Source organism: Rattus norvegicus, chromosome 12 (genome assembly GCF_036323735.1).
Source record: "Rattus norvegicus strain BN/NHsdMcwi chromosome 12, GRCr8, whole genome shotgun sequence".
Taxonomy (NCBI): Eukaryota; Metazoa; Chordata; class Mammalia; order Rodentia; family Muridae; genus Rattus; species Rattus norvegicus.
The window spans coordinates 28195183-28212020 of NC_086030.1; the positions used below are offsets into that span (position 1 = coordinate 28195183).

Below are 16838 nucleotides of genomic sequence, written 5' to 3' on the forward strand. Positions count from 1 at the left end.
AGGCCCTGGGGTCTTGCTGGGGTTGGCCATTTGCTAGCTGCTGGCCAAGCAGGCTTAGTTCCTTGCCGTGTGGCTACACCATTGGGGGTAGGGTGGGGTGAACAATGTGGCAACTGGCTCTATTAGAGCAGCAGGTGAGACAGCCAGAGAAGGCCAGCAAGGCTGTATCCAGTGTTGTATCATTTGTCCTTGGAAATGACTGGTCCCCTGCTTATGGAATTCTGTTCAGTGGAAGCAAGTCACCAGGGTTAACCCAAGATCACACATTGGTGTAGATAGCAGGAGGCCTAGCTCTCTGGAAGCCACTGTGGAAGTGGCCAATACAATTTTGATTTTTTTTGATGTATTTATTATATTATATTAAGTACACTGTAGCTATCTTCAGACACACCTGAAGAGGGAATCAGATCTCATTACACATAGTTGTGAGCCACCATGTGGTTGCTGGGAATTGAACTCAGGACCTATGGAAGAGCAGACAGTGTTCTTAACCACTGAGCCATCTCTCCAGCCCACAATTTTCATTTCTTATTTTGTTGTTGCAAGATAGGATCTCTCACTGTGTAGCTCTGACTGTTCTAGAACTTGCCATGTAGACTGGGTTGGTCTTGAGCTCACAGAGTCTTCCTGCTTCTGCTGGGATCAAAGATGTGCATACTCACACCCATCTTATTTTAACTTTTTACACTTGTTTGTTTAGTGTGTGTGGTCAGAGGACAGCTTAGAAGTTAGTTCTGTCCTTGTACCATGTTGGTTCCTGGAATTCTCAGTCAAGCTTGTCAGCAAACAGGCTTACCTGATGAACAATCTCACCAGCCCTGTTTGTGTGTCTGTCCGTCCGTCTATCTGTCCATCCACCCATCATCTCTGTCTGTCTGTCCGTCCATCCACCATATCTATCTATCCATCTATCATCTATATCTATCCATCCATCTATCATTTATATCCATCCACCCACCCATCCATCCATCCATCCATCCATCCATCCATCCATCCATCCATCTAGCTATCTATCTGAGACAAAGTCTCACTTTGTAGCTCAGGTTAGGTGAGGACTCAAGTCAGTCATCCTGACTCAGCCTCCAGAATAGTGAGATTACAAGTGCGAGCCACCACACCCAGAGGTTAGGCTGTAACCTTCAAAGGCAAGCCCCTACTGACCCACTTCTCCCAGCCAGGTTCCATCTCCTAAGAGTTCCCAGCCCTCAACTCTGTTTACCACTCTAGTCAGGGGCATAGTCTGGGTGAATGGAACGGGAAACAGTTGGAGAAAGTCTTGTGCAGTAGCCAACTTTATCCAGAGCATCGGACAGTTTACTCAGGATAAGGACGAGTCACCTGAGTGAAGTGTACAGTCACAAGGACAGGCTGCTCCCGGCACAAACATGATTTCCTAGAGACACATGAGTTTCAACAGCTGAAGTACATTCATTCCTACTCGCTACACCTGGGAGGGGCACACCAACACTTTCCAAAACAGAGTGTTTTGAAGAAGCTGACGTCACAAGACTCTTGTTTTCTTGGCGTTTTCTCCCTAGTGCTCAGAGTTCTCCTCGCAGGGCTCCATTCTGGGACTGCATTCCTGCACAGAACAAGCTGGGGAAATAAGTTTCAAAACATGAGCTGAGCCAGGGATGTGGTGGTGCAGGCTTTACTGTCAGCACGTGGGATGCAGAGATGACCAAGATTTTTGAGTTCAAGGCCAGCCTGGTCTCCAGATTGAGTTTTAGGACAGCTAAAGCCATATAGAGAGCTCCTGTCTCAAAACAAACAAACCAAAACCTAAAACCAGCCAACAGAACACCCTCAACATAACACATGAGCCTGTGGGGCTATTTCAGATTCAGTTATAACAAGGACTATGTTCATACAGTGGTTTCAGTACCCTGGCTGACCTGGCTTCCCTGCTTTTTTTGTTTGTTTGTTTTGTCTTTGTTTAAGGACTTCTGTGTTTGTGCTGTGTCTGTGTGGGTCTGTGCATGTGAGTGTAGGTGCCCTCACTCCTTCCTCCGAGGCTGGAAGAGAGTGTTAGAGTCCCTGGAGCTAGTTACTTTTGGTCGTGAGCTGCCAGAAGTAGGTTCTGGAAACTGAACGTGGGTGATCTGAAAAAGAAACAACACTCTTAAAAAACATTTTCCCCTCTTTTTCTTTTCTTCTGAGACAGTATCGGTCTCACTATGTATATCCTAAATGGGTCTAGAACTTGTTATGTAGACCAGGTTGGCCTTGAACTCACAGAAATCTGCCTGCCTCTGCATCCTGAGTGCAGGGCTTAAAAGTGTGGGCCACCATGCTTACATCCAACCCCCACCCGCCACCCGCCACTCGCCACCCGCCTCTTTCTCTTAAAGGGCAGGCCCTTAATTCATAACACTGGCTGGCCTGGGTCTCAAACTCACAGAGATCCACCTGCCTCTGCTTCCTGTGCTGGGATGAAAGGCCTGCACCACCAAACCTCCTACAGCTGTAATTGTCCTGTTCCCTTGTTATATCTCTTCCCTCTGGAGGATGCTCCCTTCTTCCGTTGCCTAGCTGCCTCTACTTACCTCTCAGAGCTTAGGAAAAGTAATCCTTCCCTCCCCCATGCCTGGTCAACCTCTTCTCTACACCTTGGTCTAGCACAGATACATGGTGCTGAGTCGATCATCATCTGCCTCCCAGAGAAGGGGGTCTCTCAGGCTCCCTTCTGTGTCCCAAGCTCTTGCCTAGGAAGCTCAGTGAGTGGCAGATGCTGGGGAGACCACTGTGAGGTCAGTAAGTGAGCTGGGACCTAGCCAAGGGCTTTCTGCTTCTGGCTGGTTTGTCATCCTAACTGTGCCCACCCTTGTCTTTGGTGCAGGTGAATGTCCCTCGGTGCCTGCCTTTCTCCGGAGTAGGCAAGGTGAAGCAGGTGGCTTGTGGTGGCACAGGCTGTGCTATACTGAATGGTGAGAGCCACTTCTTGGCAGCTCCTTGGGAAGTACTGGGCAGATCGGAGAGGGAAGGGGACAGTTTGCTTCAGAGACTATAGATGGCGGCCTGAAGAGGGAGTGCAGCTGTGGGACCATGCATTAGTGTAGGGTGATCCTCCCAACAGGTCCGTAGCTCCCGATATAGGTGTATAGACAGCCATGGGGCTCAGTCATTTTATAGCACATGTCTCCGGATCCTGGAGCTGGGGATCAGACCCAGTCCTATGCACACTCGGGGAGTCTAGGCAGATGCTCTACCCCGAGCCACATGCCCAGGTGCTTACATGTGAAGAATCTGCTGTTACTGGGCTCCACCCCAGCAGCAGGGCTGCAGTTGTGTAGCCAGGACTGCAGAGGGGCTCAGTGGTAAATCACTGGTACCAGAAGAGCCAGAGAGCGTCCAAAGCTGTGCCAGAAACCAGAAGCAAGTGAGTAATGGTGGAGGGTGAGCTGCAACACTCAGGAGGCTGAGGGAGAGGATTATAAATTCCTGCCCAGTGTGGGCTGCATAGCAAGGTCATGTCTTACTACGAAATACCTGGAATTTGAGAGAGAGAGGGAGAGTCGAGTGGTTAAGCGCTTTTGTTCTGTAGAAGACCCAGGTTCCATTCCCAGCACCTGCATGGCAGTTCACAACCATCCATAACTCTAATCCGGGGAATTCGATACCCTCTTTTCACCCACTCAGGCATCAGGCACTTACGTGATGCACAGATAGACATTTGAGCAAAAGACTCACACATAAAATGAGTCTTAAAGAACAAGACAAAACAAAAACAAAAAAACAACAAAACAAACCCCCAAACTTCTGCTCCCCAAAAGCAAGTTAAAAAGCATATCTAAGAGTTTCATGAATCTGGCCGGAGGCTGGAGAGATGGCTCAGTGGTTAAGAGCACTGATTGCTCTTCCAAAGGTCCAGAATTCAATTCCCAGCAACCACATGGTGGCTCACAACCATCTGTGATGGGATCTGACGCCCTCTTCTGGTGTGTTGTAAGATAAAGACATCGTACTTACATAAAACAAATAAATAAATCTTTAAAAAAAAAAAAAAGAAAGAATTTGGTCGGGATGGCTCGTGTCTGGCATGGTTCTCTGATCAGTGTGAAATTTGGAGCTGTCGCTGGGGAAAATGTCCACGTTTCTATGTATCCAGTGGGTTTTATGGAGACCCTCCCCCATTACCCTTGAGAAGTGGGTTGTTTCTGCTGTGAGATTGGCTTCCTTCCTAGTCAGACTCCCCAGGCAAGTCAGGGAGGGGATCATTTTCACTCTCCAGCACAGTGGGTCTCAGTGTCCCAAGGTGACCTTGATGCCTCCACCTCCAGAGTTCAGGGATCACAGGGACGCTCCGCCATGCTGGTTTCTGCGTCTGGGGACAGGACCAAGGGCTTCATGCACACTGGGCTGCATTCTACTACCTGACCCCGCCCCAGCCCCTGTAGTTTCCGTGGCAAGGGAGGGCTCTGCTTGGCTTGACTCACAACCACTGTTTTCGTTCTAACACAGAAGAAGGACATGTTTTCGTCTGGGGCTATGGAATTCTTGGGAAAGGACCAAACCTCTCAGAAACGGCGCTTCCAGAAATGATCCCACCTACACTCTTTGGTTTGACAGAGTTCAACCCTGAAGTCAAGGTTTCCCAGATCCGATGTGGGCTTAGCCACTTTGCCGCACTCACCAGTAAGTTACTGGCTGGACAGCATGTCAAAATCTGTTCCTTCTTAAACTGGGATAGCTCTTAGCTTGTCATCAAACAACATCCATTTACCCATCCATCCATTCACCCACTCATCTTTCTGTCTGCCCTTCCCTCTAGTCTACCATCTATCCATTTCTGTCCATCAATCCATTATTCATCATCCATCCACCCATCCATCCATTATACATCCATCCACCCATTATCTGTCCATCCACCCACCCATCGTCCATCCACCCATCCATCCATCCACCCATCCATCATCCATCATCCATCCATCCATCCATCCATTATACATCCACCCATTATCTGTCCATCCACCCACCCATCGTCCATCCACCCATCCATCCATCCACCCATCCATCCACCATCATCCATCCATTCATCCAACCATCATCCACCTATCCATCCATCATCCACCCATCCATCATCCATCCATCATCCATCCACCTACCCATCCATCCATCCATCCACCCATCCATCCATCTATCATCCATCCATCCATCCATCATCCATCCATCATCCACCATCCACCCACCCATCATCCACCCATCATCCATCCACCCATCATCCATCCATCCACCCATCCATCCGTAGGCGTATGTCTTCACAGGATAAGGAAAGAAGGAGGCCATGGCAGAGGTAGTTCAGTTTGTGTCATACAGCGTATACATACCTTCTTTCATGCTCCACTTTGGTTGGGTTCTTTGGTTTGTGGCCAGGCTTATGCGGCAGTGTGATCGCACAGGAGGCACCTGTTTGGGAATTGGGTGGGGAGAAGGGTTTGGTAGCGTGCTGGTGAAAACCAGGAGAGGTTTGGGCTGTGCATGGACGAGTGATGCAGAAGTGAGTGTGTGGGTGGCAAGTGGTCCACCTCATACACCCTCCAGTGTGCTGGGGAGGGATGACCACAGCCGTGGCTGGCTTTGGCTGTAGAGGGCTGGACAGGTTGTAGAGCCATGAAATGCCAAGTTGCTCCACTGGCACCTGGACCTGGCCTTCCACTGTTCCACTGCTTCAGTGTCTCGGGGAAAGGCATACCTTTTGCCTTTTCTTGACACAAGAGCCTAAATTTGCCTTTTTTGGGTACTTTTAGTCTGCCACATAACTGACCTCTGTGCCATTCAAATGGCATGGCTCCTTTTCACTCTCTAAGCTCCACATTGTGAGTCTGCAATGAGCATCTCTCTAAAACTAAAAAAAAAAAAAGTCTTTTTATTTTTGGACTCAAAACGTGGCTCAGTGGTAGAGCCCCTGCCTAGAATCCCCCAGTGAGGGGCTGGGGGCGTGGCTCAGTGGTAGAGCCCCTGCCTAGAATCCCCCAGTGAGGGGCTGGGGGCGTGGCTCAGTGGTAGAGCCCCTGCCTAGAATCCCCCAGTGAGGGGCTGGAGTGTAGCTTAGACGAGGAATGGCTGCCTAGATTTTGCCAAAAGTGAGGGTAGTGGGTCACTTTCTCCAAGGTGCAATCATTTGTTCATTTCTGGCTCTTGTACAAGGTCAAGTTCATGAGGACAGGAAGCATGTTTGTTTAGTTGCTGGCCTGTCTCCAGTGCCCAGCACACAGACAGACGCATGGTTAGGAACCCAGTTGTTCTGCGCCTCCTAACAGAACACACCCACACACTGAAACCAACATAGAACTGGTCGTCTCGCCTCACTGTCAGTGAGGAAGGGCAGAGCTGGGTCAGATGAAGCTGTGGGTGGTAGCAGGCCCTCAAGGTGAGCAGAGTGGGCTGTGCACAGGAGCCCTAGACCTGTTCCACAGAAAGGCTAGTCTTCCCTAGGCTGGCTGTCAGAAATCCTGGCCCGGGACTTGGTCTGGGGATGGGACATCCTTTAGGGTGCCTTTTTTTGAGAAGCGGTAGTTCCGAGGCTGAGTTGAGCAGTAGGCTCTGTCCTCTTGATGGCCTGCTCCTTGTAGCTCCAGCCAAGCCATCTTCCTTTCTTTGCAGACAAGGGTGAGCTGTTTGTGTGGGGCAAGAACATCCGAGGGTGCCTTGGCATTGGACGCCTGGAAGACCAGTACTTCCCATGGAGGGTAAGACCACGCAGGGTTGGGTTGTGGAGGATGTCCCAAGATGGGTTGGCTTTGGGGAGCAAAAGCAAATCTGGGACAGGGCCTCCGGCATCTGTGTCACAGTCTGGGGTGGGCTCGGGGGAAACTTGAGTGGGGGTGATGGGCAGGAGCTGGTGTAGTGCCAGCCCCATGTGCAGGCCTCCAGCCCTTCTGCTCTCTGTGCATCAGTGTACCCCAGGTGCCTGCTGATGCAAGGTTATTCGGAGTGGCCTACTCAGTGTTCCAGTCCCTGGAGGAAGCTACCCGGTGGGCCCAAGATGTGGCTCTGCACCCAAGCATGCATGAATCCTTGGGCTCCGTCCCCAGTACCTCATAACACATTGAGGGGTGGCCTATACCTTTGATTCCAGCACTAGAGTGGTGGAGGCAGAAGAATCGGAAGTTCAAGGTCATTCTTGGCTACAATGGCAAGTTTGAGGCTAGCCTGGGCCGCATGAAACCCAGCGTAAAAAGAGAAAGTACAAGAAGAGCTAAGTTCTTCTCAGAACGGCTTAAAGAGCTGCTTAGTAAACACTAGGAAGCACAGCATGAAAAGACCCCCTAAGAAAAGAGAGGTGGCTCAGCGGGCAAGGGTGCTCTGTTCCCCCAGAGGGCCTTGGGGGTGGGGGGGTTCCCAACACCTAGACCAGATGGCTCACACCTGCCTGTAATCCAGCTCTGGGGATCCTACTCCCTCTTCATGTCTGTAGTTACTGTACTCACATGACTCAGACACACACAGAGGCACACACATGTGTGCACACAGACGCACATGCACAAAGAAACAAAATTCTTAGGTACCATGATTATTTTGGTATTTTTATGTTTTCTCTCCCCCCAAACCCCATCCCTCTTTTTTTTTCCCTGGAGCTTAAGACCAAACCCAGGGCCTGGCTCTACCACCAAGGGCACCCCCTAAAAATAAAGACAAGCCTTTGCTCTCCTGCTGTGGTAAACACAGTGAGGCAAGCCAGCTGAGCTGCACGCAGGTGGGGAGGAGGAGTGCTTGTTGAAGTGGAGCCATTGTGTACTCAAGACAAGGGCTCCTGTGTGGCCCTACCTGGCATGGAGCTTGCTCTGTAGCCCAGCTAACCTTAAACTTGTAGAGACTCGCCTGCCTCAACCAGCTTCTTGGTTGTTTGTTTGATTGCTTTGTTTTTTGTTTTTGATTTTTGTTTAGACCAGGCTGGCCTTGAACTCACAGAGATCCACCCGCCTCTGCCTCTCGAGGGCTGGGATTAAAGGCAAAGGCGTGTACCTCCACTGCCTGGCCTCAGCTTGAATTTTTTTTTTTTTTTTTTTTTTGGTTCTTTTTTTCGGAGCTGGGGACCGAACCCAGGGCTTTGCGCTTCCTAGGTAAGCGCTCTACCACTGAGCTAAATCCCCAACCCCCCTCAGCTTGAATTTTAAGGTGCTTTGAGTGTGCTAAGAGTGGAACTCAGAGTCTTGTGCACTGGGTCTGTGTCCGTTGTGGAGCCCAACTGTTCTCTTTCCACTGTAAAACATCCCACCAGCCTCAGAACACTGGCAGGTGCCCACTGTGGGGCCAGCGATGCCTGGCCTGGCACTGGCTCGCTGATGCACTTTCGTGCCGCTGTTCCTGGGCGCAGCTTCCACCATGCCTGCTTGTTTTCTGTGGAGCTAGGATTCAAACCCAGGGCCTTAGGTGTGCAAGGCAAGCACTCGACCAACTAAACTACATCCCCAGATTTATAAGAGACCTTTCTTAAAATCACTTAGAAAAATTGAAAACACACATAACGTTGACTAGAATAAAGACTTACTTGTGAGGATCCACTGCCTCCCTCCTGTGGGATAGGGTTTCTTATGGACCCCCCATCTGCCTCTCTTTGTTTGAGACAGAGTTTCTCTATGTTACCCTGGCTACCCTGGAACTTGCTCCGTAGACCAGGCTGGCCTCGAACTCATAAGACATTGGCTCACTTCTGCCTCATGAGTGTTGGGATTAAAGGTGTGTACGGCCCCAGCTCTCAGGAGTCTTCACTTACTATGTGTGGGTCCTGGCAGTGATATGTGTACTGTGGTGCATGTGTGGAGGTCGGAGACACTTTGTGTAGTTGATTCTCTCCTCCCATCCTTATGTGGGCTCTAGGAATTGAACTCAGCTCAGCAGGCCAAGCAGCAAGTGCCCTTACCGACCTAGCATCTCTCTCTTTTATTAAAAGCTGCACGTGGAGGCTGGAGTCTAGGCTGAAAGCAGACTCTCTGTCTTTCTGTCCATCTGCCTGCCTGTCTGTTTCTGAGACAAGGTCTCCCTGTGTAGCCCTGGGTGATCTACAATTTGCTATGTAGGTAGACCAGGTTGACCTCAGACTCGCAGAGATCCACCTGCCTCTCCCTGTCGAGTGCTCAGATTAAAGGCCTGTGTCACCACTCCTGGCTGGAGACATCTTTTAGAGAAAGAGGTTGTGTATGGAAGATGCTCCCACAGTGGTCTTCCTCTGTGCCTCCCCAGGCTGTAGATATCTGGAGCCAGCACCCTCTCAAACCCTTCCCCTCCCTCTCCTTCTTGTCCTCTTTTCTTTCTGAGCACAGGCTTGGAAAATGGTGGACACAGCTGAGTCTTGTAATATCAAGCACTTCACAGACCTTCCACCTACCTGTGAGTGTTGTGGGTGGATTACTTTCTTTCCTTGTTTCATTGGCAAAAGCAGCTTAAGGGAGGAATGGTTTATTTTGGCTCACGGTTTGAGGGGATGCAGTCCATCATGGTGAGGAAGGCATGGCGGCAGGAGCGTGAGGCAGCTGCTCACACGGCATCCAGAGTCGGGAAGCAGAGATGGATGCCGGTGCTCAGATTGTTTTCTCCTGCTCGTTCAGTCTGGAACCCCACCCCACCTGGGTCTTCTCACCTCAAACCCACCTAGGAGGTGTGTCTCCTAGGTGATTCTAAAGCATGCTATACCGACAATCAAAATTAACCATCTAGAGCCTGATGCCCCCATTCTCACAGCCAGAGGAGTGTCGCCCTGCTGGCCATGTGCTTCCTGACATGCTTTCCTGTTGGGGATGAGCCTGGCACCCCTAGGGACTACTGTGTTGGCAGCACTGGGGTCGCCCACCCATTTGGTGAACCCCAAAGGCTCCCACCAGTCAATGAGTTTGCCTCTTGTCATCTTCTGATTGGATGAAGGGGAGGGCTTGGCAGGTTAATTAGTTTCTCATTCTTGTAACAAAATACCTGGGGTCATCCAATTAAACACAGACAATGTTTAATTTGGTTCCTAGTTTTGGAAGTTTTAGCTGGAGTCAGGTGTCCCCAGTGCTCTGAGCCTCAGGCCGGGCAGTACAACATAGCAGGGGACATGTGACCTTAAAGCTGCTCAACTCACCAAGTCTGGAAATTAGAGGGACAGGAAAGGGTTGGGGTCCCATGATTACCTTCAAAGGCATGTCAGTGCTGGATGGGTAGAGGAGGGAACCTGGGTTGAGAAACTGCCTCATAAGATAGTTTGGGCAGACCTGTAGGGCATTTCCTAAGTTAGTGATTGATGTGGGAGAGCCCAGCCCGCTGTGGGTGGGGCCACTCCTGGGCTGGTGGTCAGTCAGCCTGGCTGATGTGGAGTCAGCATGAGGACCAGAGGCGAGCAGGGTGAGCAGGCCATGAGGTGCAAGCCAGGAAGCAGCATCCTCCACAGCCTCTGCACCAGCTCCTGCCTTGCCTGCTTCCCTCAGCCGTGGACCGTGCCATGGAAGCCTTAGCCAAGCGAACCCTCTCCTCCCCAAGTTGCTTATGGTCATGGTATTTGAGCACAACAGTGAAAGTCTAGGCATCGCCTAGGCCCCACCCCTACAGACGCCTGCCATTTTCCAGTAGCTAGATGTACTCCCACCGCCATTTCACTGTTGTGCATGGTGGTGCACACCTGCAGTCTTAGCCACTTGGAGGGCTGAGGCAGGAGGAGCAGGTCAACATGGGTTAATAGTGAGATTCGTTCACTCTCTCCTTACTGTGAGAGAAGCCCTGGATTAGACCCCTAGCGCCGGATAAACCGGATGTCATGAGGCACACCTGAAATCTCAAGAATTGGGAGCAAGAGGTGGAGGCAGGATTGTCATCCTCACATACAAAGGGAGTTTTGAGGCCAGCCTGGGCTACATGAGACCCAGAGACCAACATCCTCACATGACAGGGACAGGCTTATTGTGGAGTCATTTCGGAGACCTGAAAGAGACCCACACCAGGGGGCACTGGAGTCTCAGGAGCCACTCTGTCGCCAGAGGTCCTTGCTGACTGTAGGTCCTGGCCAGCGCAAACCAAACAGCTTCCTGTGCAGCGGGCGCTAATGGCCAGAGCATCTGAGGAACAGCACCTAGGTGCGTAGGTGCAGTGGCTGGCTGCAGATGGTCGACAAGGCAAGGGAAGGTAAATAGATGATCTCAGGTGGCCCTGGAGGTTGCTAAGAGCCCACCTGGCCAGGTCACCATGGGGGCAGCTGGTCACTGCTGTTTTGGGCCTGGCCTGAGGCACCGTCTGCAGCCCCACGCTGCCTCTGTCACCTGGGGCCGCTTCTGTTTGCTCAGTGGTCTGTGTGGCAGCTTTTGCCAAGGCATCTTTGTTTGGGGAGGCAGCGAGACAATGTGGCATGGTTCCTGCCTTCATTTGCTGTCGCCAGTGACCCCTAATGGAGTTGAAGCCCCACGGTCAGCACCTGCCACTTCTGCCACTTTGGTGCTTTTAGGCCAGGCCACCTGTCACAGGCATTCATTTCGTCCTAACCTCAGGAAGTTACCCAGGCAGCCACAGCTTCTCTGAGCCGCTGGCAGGGAAGGGCGATTGAATAGTAGGATCCTGGCTGATCCTGAATCCACAGCTGGGTGCAGTTCTGAAGGCAAAGTCATGCAGGGTGTGGCTAGGGAGGCACAGGGCTGGCATGTGCCCTTCTGCATTGAGAGCCTGTGAGGGCAAAAGATGTGATTTAAGTAGTTCTTCTCAGTTGGGTGCAGGGCATAGTGCGATGGAGTTATTAACTCTTAACACCTGGTTATTTATTTATTTTGATAGGGAGTCAGGTAGCCCAGGCTAGCCTCAAACTCACTGTGTGACTGACGAACTTCTGGTCCTTCTACTTCCACTTCCTTTCCCCGCCCTCATCCCTACTGTCACCTGAGTGATAGGGTGAGAGCCACCCGGCCTGATCTCTAAGGCTGGAGATTGCACCCTGGGCCTCATGCATGCCAGGGAACCACTCTACCCTCGGAGCTCCATCCCCAGCCATGGTTGTCCTGTTTCACTGAGTGTCCTTTTATAGTATAGCATTGCTTATTCAGGATAATAGGAACAGTGATAAAAAAGAGAAAGTGGGCATGGCTGGGCATGGCGCTGTGTACCTCAGCTCTCAGGAAGCTGAGGCAGGAGAGTGCTGCAAGTCGAAGGCTGGCCCATGCCATGTAGTGAGAGCCTGTCTGAAAAGCTAAAATAATGCAGTGTATGGCGGCACACACCTTTAATCCCAGCACTCAGGAGGCGGAGACCAGCCAAGGTTACATAGCGACATCCTGTCTCTAGAGCAAACAAACCAGAAAAGGGGCTGAGGTAGCTCATGGGTAAAGAGCCTGTTGTGTAAGCATGAGTTTGGTTCCCCCAGCAGCACGTGAAAAGCTCTTGTCGGTGGTGCAGTCTAAAAAACCCAGAGCTCACAGGAGTGCAAGCAGCCAGACCTCCAGTTCTTGCTGCCTGGTCAGTCCAGCAGAAATCATAGTCTCTGGGTCCAGTGAGAGACCTTGTCTCAAAAAACAGCGGAGGATGCTAGAGGAAGATGCTTGACACCAACCACTGGTTTCCATACCCACACACGCTTCATTCAACACAAACGCCCTGTACAGCATACAACACATATACATACCACATACCATTTCTGTAAACATTACATATACCACACACATGCACACATATCACATCACATACACACATAGATAACACACTATATAACTCCCACAGTACTGCACAGACATACACATACTACATTCTATATATATGACACATACATACCTGCCCCACACACACATAGACACACACAACACTATACATACACCACACACACTACATTCCACATGCACTGTCTTAGTTAAGGTCACCATTGCTGTGATAAAATACCATGAACAAAATACCTTGGGGAGGAAAGAGTTTGATTGGCTTATACTTCCACATCACCATTCATCATCTAAGAAGTCAGGACAGGAACTCAAGCAGGGCAGGAACCTGGAGGCAGGAGCTGATGCAGAGGCCATGGAGGGTGCTGCTTACTGGCTTGCTCCTCATGACTTCCTTGGCTTGCTGTGAGTGTGTGTGTGTGTGTGTGTGTGTGTGTGTGTGTGTGAGGGGGGAGGGGGGAGGGGAGGGGAGAGGAGAGAAGAAGAGAAGGAGAGAGAGAGAGAGAGAGAGAGAGAGAGAGAGCTCACGCACGAGCGCTCAGCCCAGGGATTGCACCACTCATAATAGTCTGGCCCTCCCCCATCAATCACTAATTAAGAAAATACCCTGCAGGTTTTGCCACAGCCAGGTATTTTAGAAGCATTTCTTCAACTGAGGCTCCCTCCTCTCTGATGACTGTAGCTTGTGTCAAGTTGACCTAAAACGAGCCAACATACACACCATACAAACTCACCATACACTCCATTCCATGCTACCATACCCACCACATTCCACACACCTATCACACACATATCGTACACAGTACATTTCTGCATATATACCACATACAAAACAAGAAAAGAAAACAAAAACCACCCTTAAGAGTCTGTGAGGAGGGGTTGGGGATTTAGCTCAGTGGTAGAGCGCTTGCCTAGCAACTGCAAGGCCCTGGGTTTGGTCCCCAGCTCCGAAAAAAAGAAAAAAAAAAAAAAAAAAAGAGTCTGTGAGGCCTCCTGGGTAGAGGCACTTGACACTCCCCAATTTAACGTACAATATCCACAAGCTAGAGAGAGGGACCAACTCCTCAAGGTTGTCCTCTGGCAGGCATGCGCGCGCACGCGCGCACACACACACACACACACACACACACACACACACTGTAATAATTAAATAACAAAATAATGAGGATTGACAGGACCAGCCTCTGAAGGCCCGGTGTAGCTCTGTGGCCCTGTTCCCACACTATTCCACCAGGCAGGGGCCTTTCCTGCACTCTTGGGAAGTGCTTGGTGTGCCCCAGTGAAGGTTACAGGACACTCAGCCTCAGGCAGGGAATCTGGAAGCCATGGCCACAGGCAGTGGTACCAGGAACATCTGTGTCCTTCCCAGGGCACTGTTTTAGGGGTGGCTACTAGAGCTGGTACCACTGATGGGTGGGGAGTTAGGGAGGCCTGTTCTAACACTAGTGAGCTGTGGGTTAGTGTGGGCATCCTGTGGGCCACACTCACAGAAGGCAAAGAACGTACTAAGAGGAGGGGCTGCGGGTGAGGCTCAGTTGGTAGTGTGCTTGCCTAACAGCCTGAGAGTCTCCCCAGGACCACCAAGTGTGGTACTACACATGTGTAAACCCTGGGAGGTAGAGGCAGGAGGATCAGAAGTTCACAGTCAGCCTCAGCTACACAGGGAATTAATTGGAGGCTAGCCTAGGTTGTATGAATTGTGCTCCCTCAACCCCCTTAAGGCTCCAGAGTCTGCTTGTCCTTTCCCTCACTGTGTCCGGGGCTTCTTTTCCAGGTGACGATGCCAGGTGAGCCTGTGGACGTGGCTTGTGGAGTGGATCACATGGTGACTCTAGCCAAGTCCTTCATCTGAACCTCTCTCTGGGCCTATCTCCTGCTGGCCCCCGCCTGTAGCTATAAGGACAGCTATGGCTTGGCAGAAACCAGCAGAGTTTCTGAGGGTACAGGGAGAGAGATCCAGGGCCTCTGTGGAGCAGGGTGCCTGCTCTGTGTCCTCAGTGGGAATGTTGTACGAGGAGTTGTGGACAAGGCCCTACACCCGCTGAGGCTCCTGCCTGCTGAACTCGGCTCAGGATGGCTACTGTTGGCTTGGCATGTTCCTGAGGAGTACCAGGGCATGAAGACCTTGGGTGCCCAGGCAGATTCCTTTTCCAAGTAACACATGATAGCATCTGGGGATGTGTCTAGTCTGAGACACTATTTTTAGGGAAAGTTCACTGCTCATGACACATTTGATAATAAAGTTTAGAGACATGACAGGGCACTCAGAAGAACCTGTAGTCTCCTGTCACAAGAGGATAAACTTGGGCCTCAGCTCAGCAAGAGAGCCAGCTGACTTCAGTGAGGGCCTCTCTGATCAGCTGTCACCCCAGAGGTTCCCCAGAACACAGTCCAGGAGCCCAGAATGCCTTGGCTTGAACTCTTCATGGAGTGGCCAGTGGGAGCCGTGCAGTATCCCAGCTTTGGAACTTCCTCACTCCCTGGCTCTGAGCAGCCCAGAAGCCCCTGAAGAAAGAAGTTGAAGGCCAAATGCTTGTGGGCTGAGGGCTGTGGAATCTTGGCTGAAGGGCCGGCCTCAGAAACTGGGAAAATACTTGTTTTTAAAAAGCTTGTCGCTTCCTTTCAGAACAGTGTTTGGAAGGTCTTTTGGAATAAAGTCTATTTTCTGCCTTTTTAAAGAGTGGAGGTCTTGTGAAAGTTTTACTTGATCATTTCTTGACCATCAAAGAAGCAAGTAGCCAATGGAACACACTTAAAGGCAGTCCCACCCAGAACATGGTGTGTGTGTGTGTGTGTGCAGGCACTTATGGGTAGGACAGAGGACAGTTAAAATGTCATTGTCCCTCAGGCGCTGTCCTTATTGAGATGGGCTATCACTTTGTAGATCAGGCTGGCCTTGAACTCACAGAGGTCTGCCTGCCCTAGTCTCTAGAATTCTGGGAGTAAAGCTGTGCTTATCACACCCAGCTCCACCTTATGATTAGACCAGGATCTCTCCCAACCTGGAACTCTCCAAGGCTAGGCTGGCCATCCATCGAGTCTCATGGACCCCTCCAGTTTCCCCAGGGACATGTTCATCGTTTTACATGGGTTCTGGGGCTTGAACTCAGGTTGCCAGCTTGCCAGACAAGCACTTTACCCAGAGTCACCTCCCTAGCCTTGGGAGGTATTTTCTGAACAGATAGATCCATTGGCTTGGGAAATAGCTGGTACCTGAGTCACTAATTAAGGTCTGCCTGCTACACCCCACTCCTGCTACTTGTTTACTCCTGGGCCCCTAAGTGCAGGTGTGGGGCGCACTGAGTCAGTGGACAGAAGAGTATCTGCTTTGTGCCACTTATTCTCGGGAGGGACATGGCCAATAAACAAAATGCAGAGTATGGCTGCTGCTTTTGTGGGCTATGGAGGAAAGTAAAGTCTTTCCTCAAGTACCCAACAGGATCAACTTAAGGGAGGAAGGATTTCTCTTGGCTCTCAGTTTCAGAGGGTTCTAGTCCCGCCATGGCAGCGTTCATGGTGGTGGGAGCTTATAGGAGGGGCCCTTCCCATCCTGCAAATCAGGAAGCAGTATGCCACAGGAAGCACACAGGAGTGTATTATGGGATGTGAGGACAGCAGTGTCTTATGGGATGTGAGGACAGCAGTGTCTTATGGGATGTGAGGACAGGAGTGTATTATGGGATGTGAGGACAGCAGTGTATTATGGGATGTGAGGACAGCAGTGTATTATGGGATGTGAGGACAGCAGTGAATTATGGGATGTGAGCACACAGGAGTGTATTAGCCGGGGCTGGACTACCACCTTTAAAGGACTAACCCCAGTCACCTACTTCTGTTATTCAGGCCCCATCTCTTTAAAAAAAAATCCCATAGCCCACAACAGTGCTACCTGCTGTGGAACATACATTTAATACATGAGCCTGTGGGGAACATTTCAGATTTAAACTCTAATGTGGAGAAAGGAAATGGGATGTGTTACAAGGTTGCGGGTTAAAGTTGAGTCACCAAGCTTGCTGTCATGGAAACCAGTTGGCTGGTGTCAGAATGGCTGTTTCAACAGCTCCAGGGTGGATGCTGCCCCTGTAAAGGCTGGTCTTAGGCTTACAATAGGAAAATTTTCTGTGGCTTTGAAATAGAAGAAGAGTTGAGGAGCTGGAGAGATGCTTTAGTGGTTAAGAACAGATACTGCTCTTCCAGAAGACCTGAGTTCAATTCCCACATCAGGGAGTTCACAAA

At 50.7% G+C, this 16838-nt stretch overlaps 1 protein-coding gene and 1 long non-coding RNA gene across 6 annotated transcripts in view; one reads left to right on the forward strand and one right to left on the reverse strand.

Annotated features, from left to right (window-relative positions):
* Rcc1l (RCC1 like) overlaps positions 1-15280 on the forward strand; it is a 31258-nt gene extending 15978 nt beyond the window's left edge. For 2 of the 5 annotated variants that reach the window (XM_039089585.2, XM_039089586.2), the window contains 4 exons: positions 2840-2927; positions 4462-4635; positions 6604-6689; positions 14377-15280. In XM_039089585.2, coding sequence (XP_038945513.1) covers positions 2840-2927; positions 4462-4635; positions 6604-6689; positions 14377-14454 — 426 coding nt within the window. In that variant the 3' untranslated portion in view covers positions 14455-15280. Of the gene's footprint in view, positions 1-2839; positions 2928-4461; positions 4636-6603; positions 6690-14376 lie in introns of those variants that run through there. The other 3 variants (NM_001108332.1, XM_006249183.5, XR_010056405.1) reach the window with 3 other exon arrangements.
* LOC134481282 (uncharacterized) lies at positions 1275-2764 on the reverse strand. Its single transcript, XR_010056751.1, has 2 exons — positions 2547-2764; positions 1275-1596 (listed from the first exon to the last, which is right to left on the reverse strand). It is a non-coding gene; the product is annotated as an uncharacterized LOC134481282 (long non-coding RNA).
* Positions 15281-16838: the final 1558 nt, after the last annotated feature.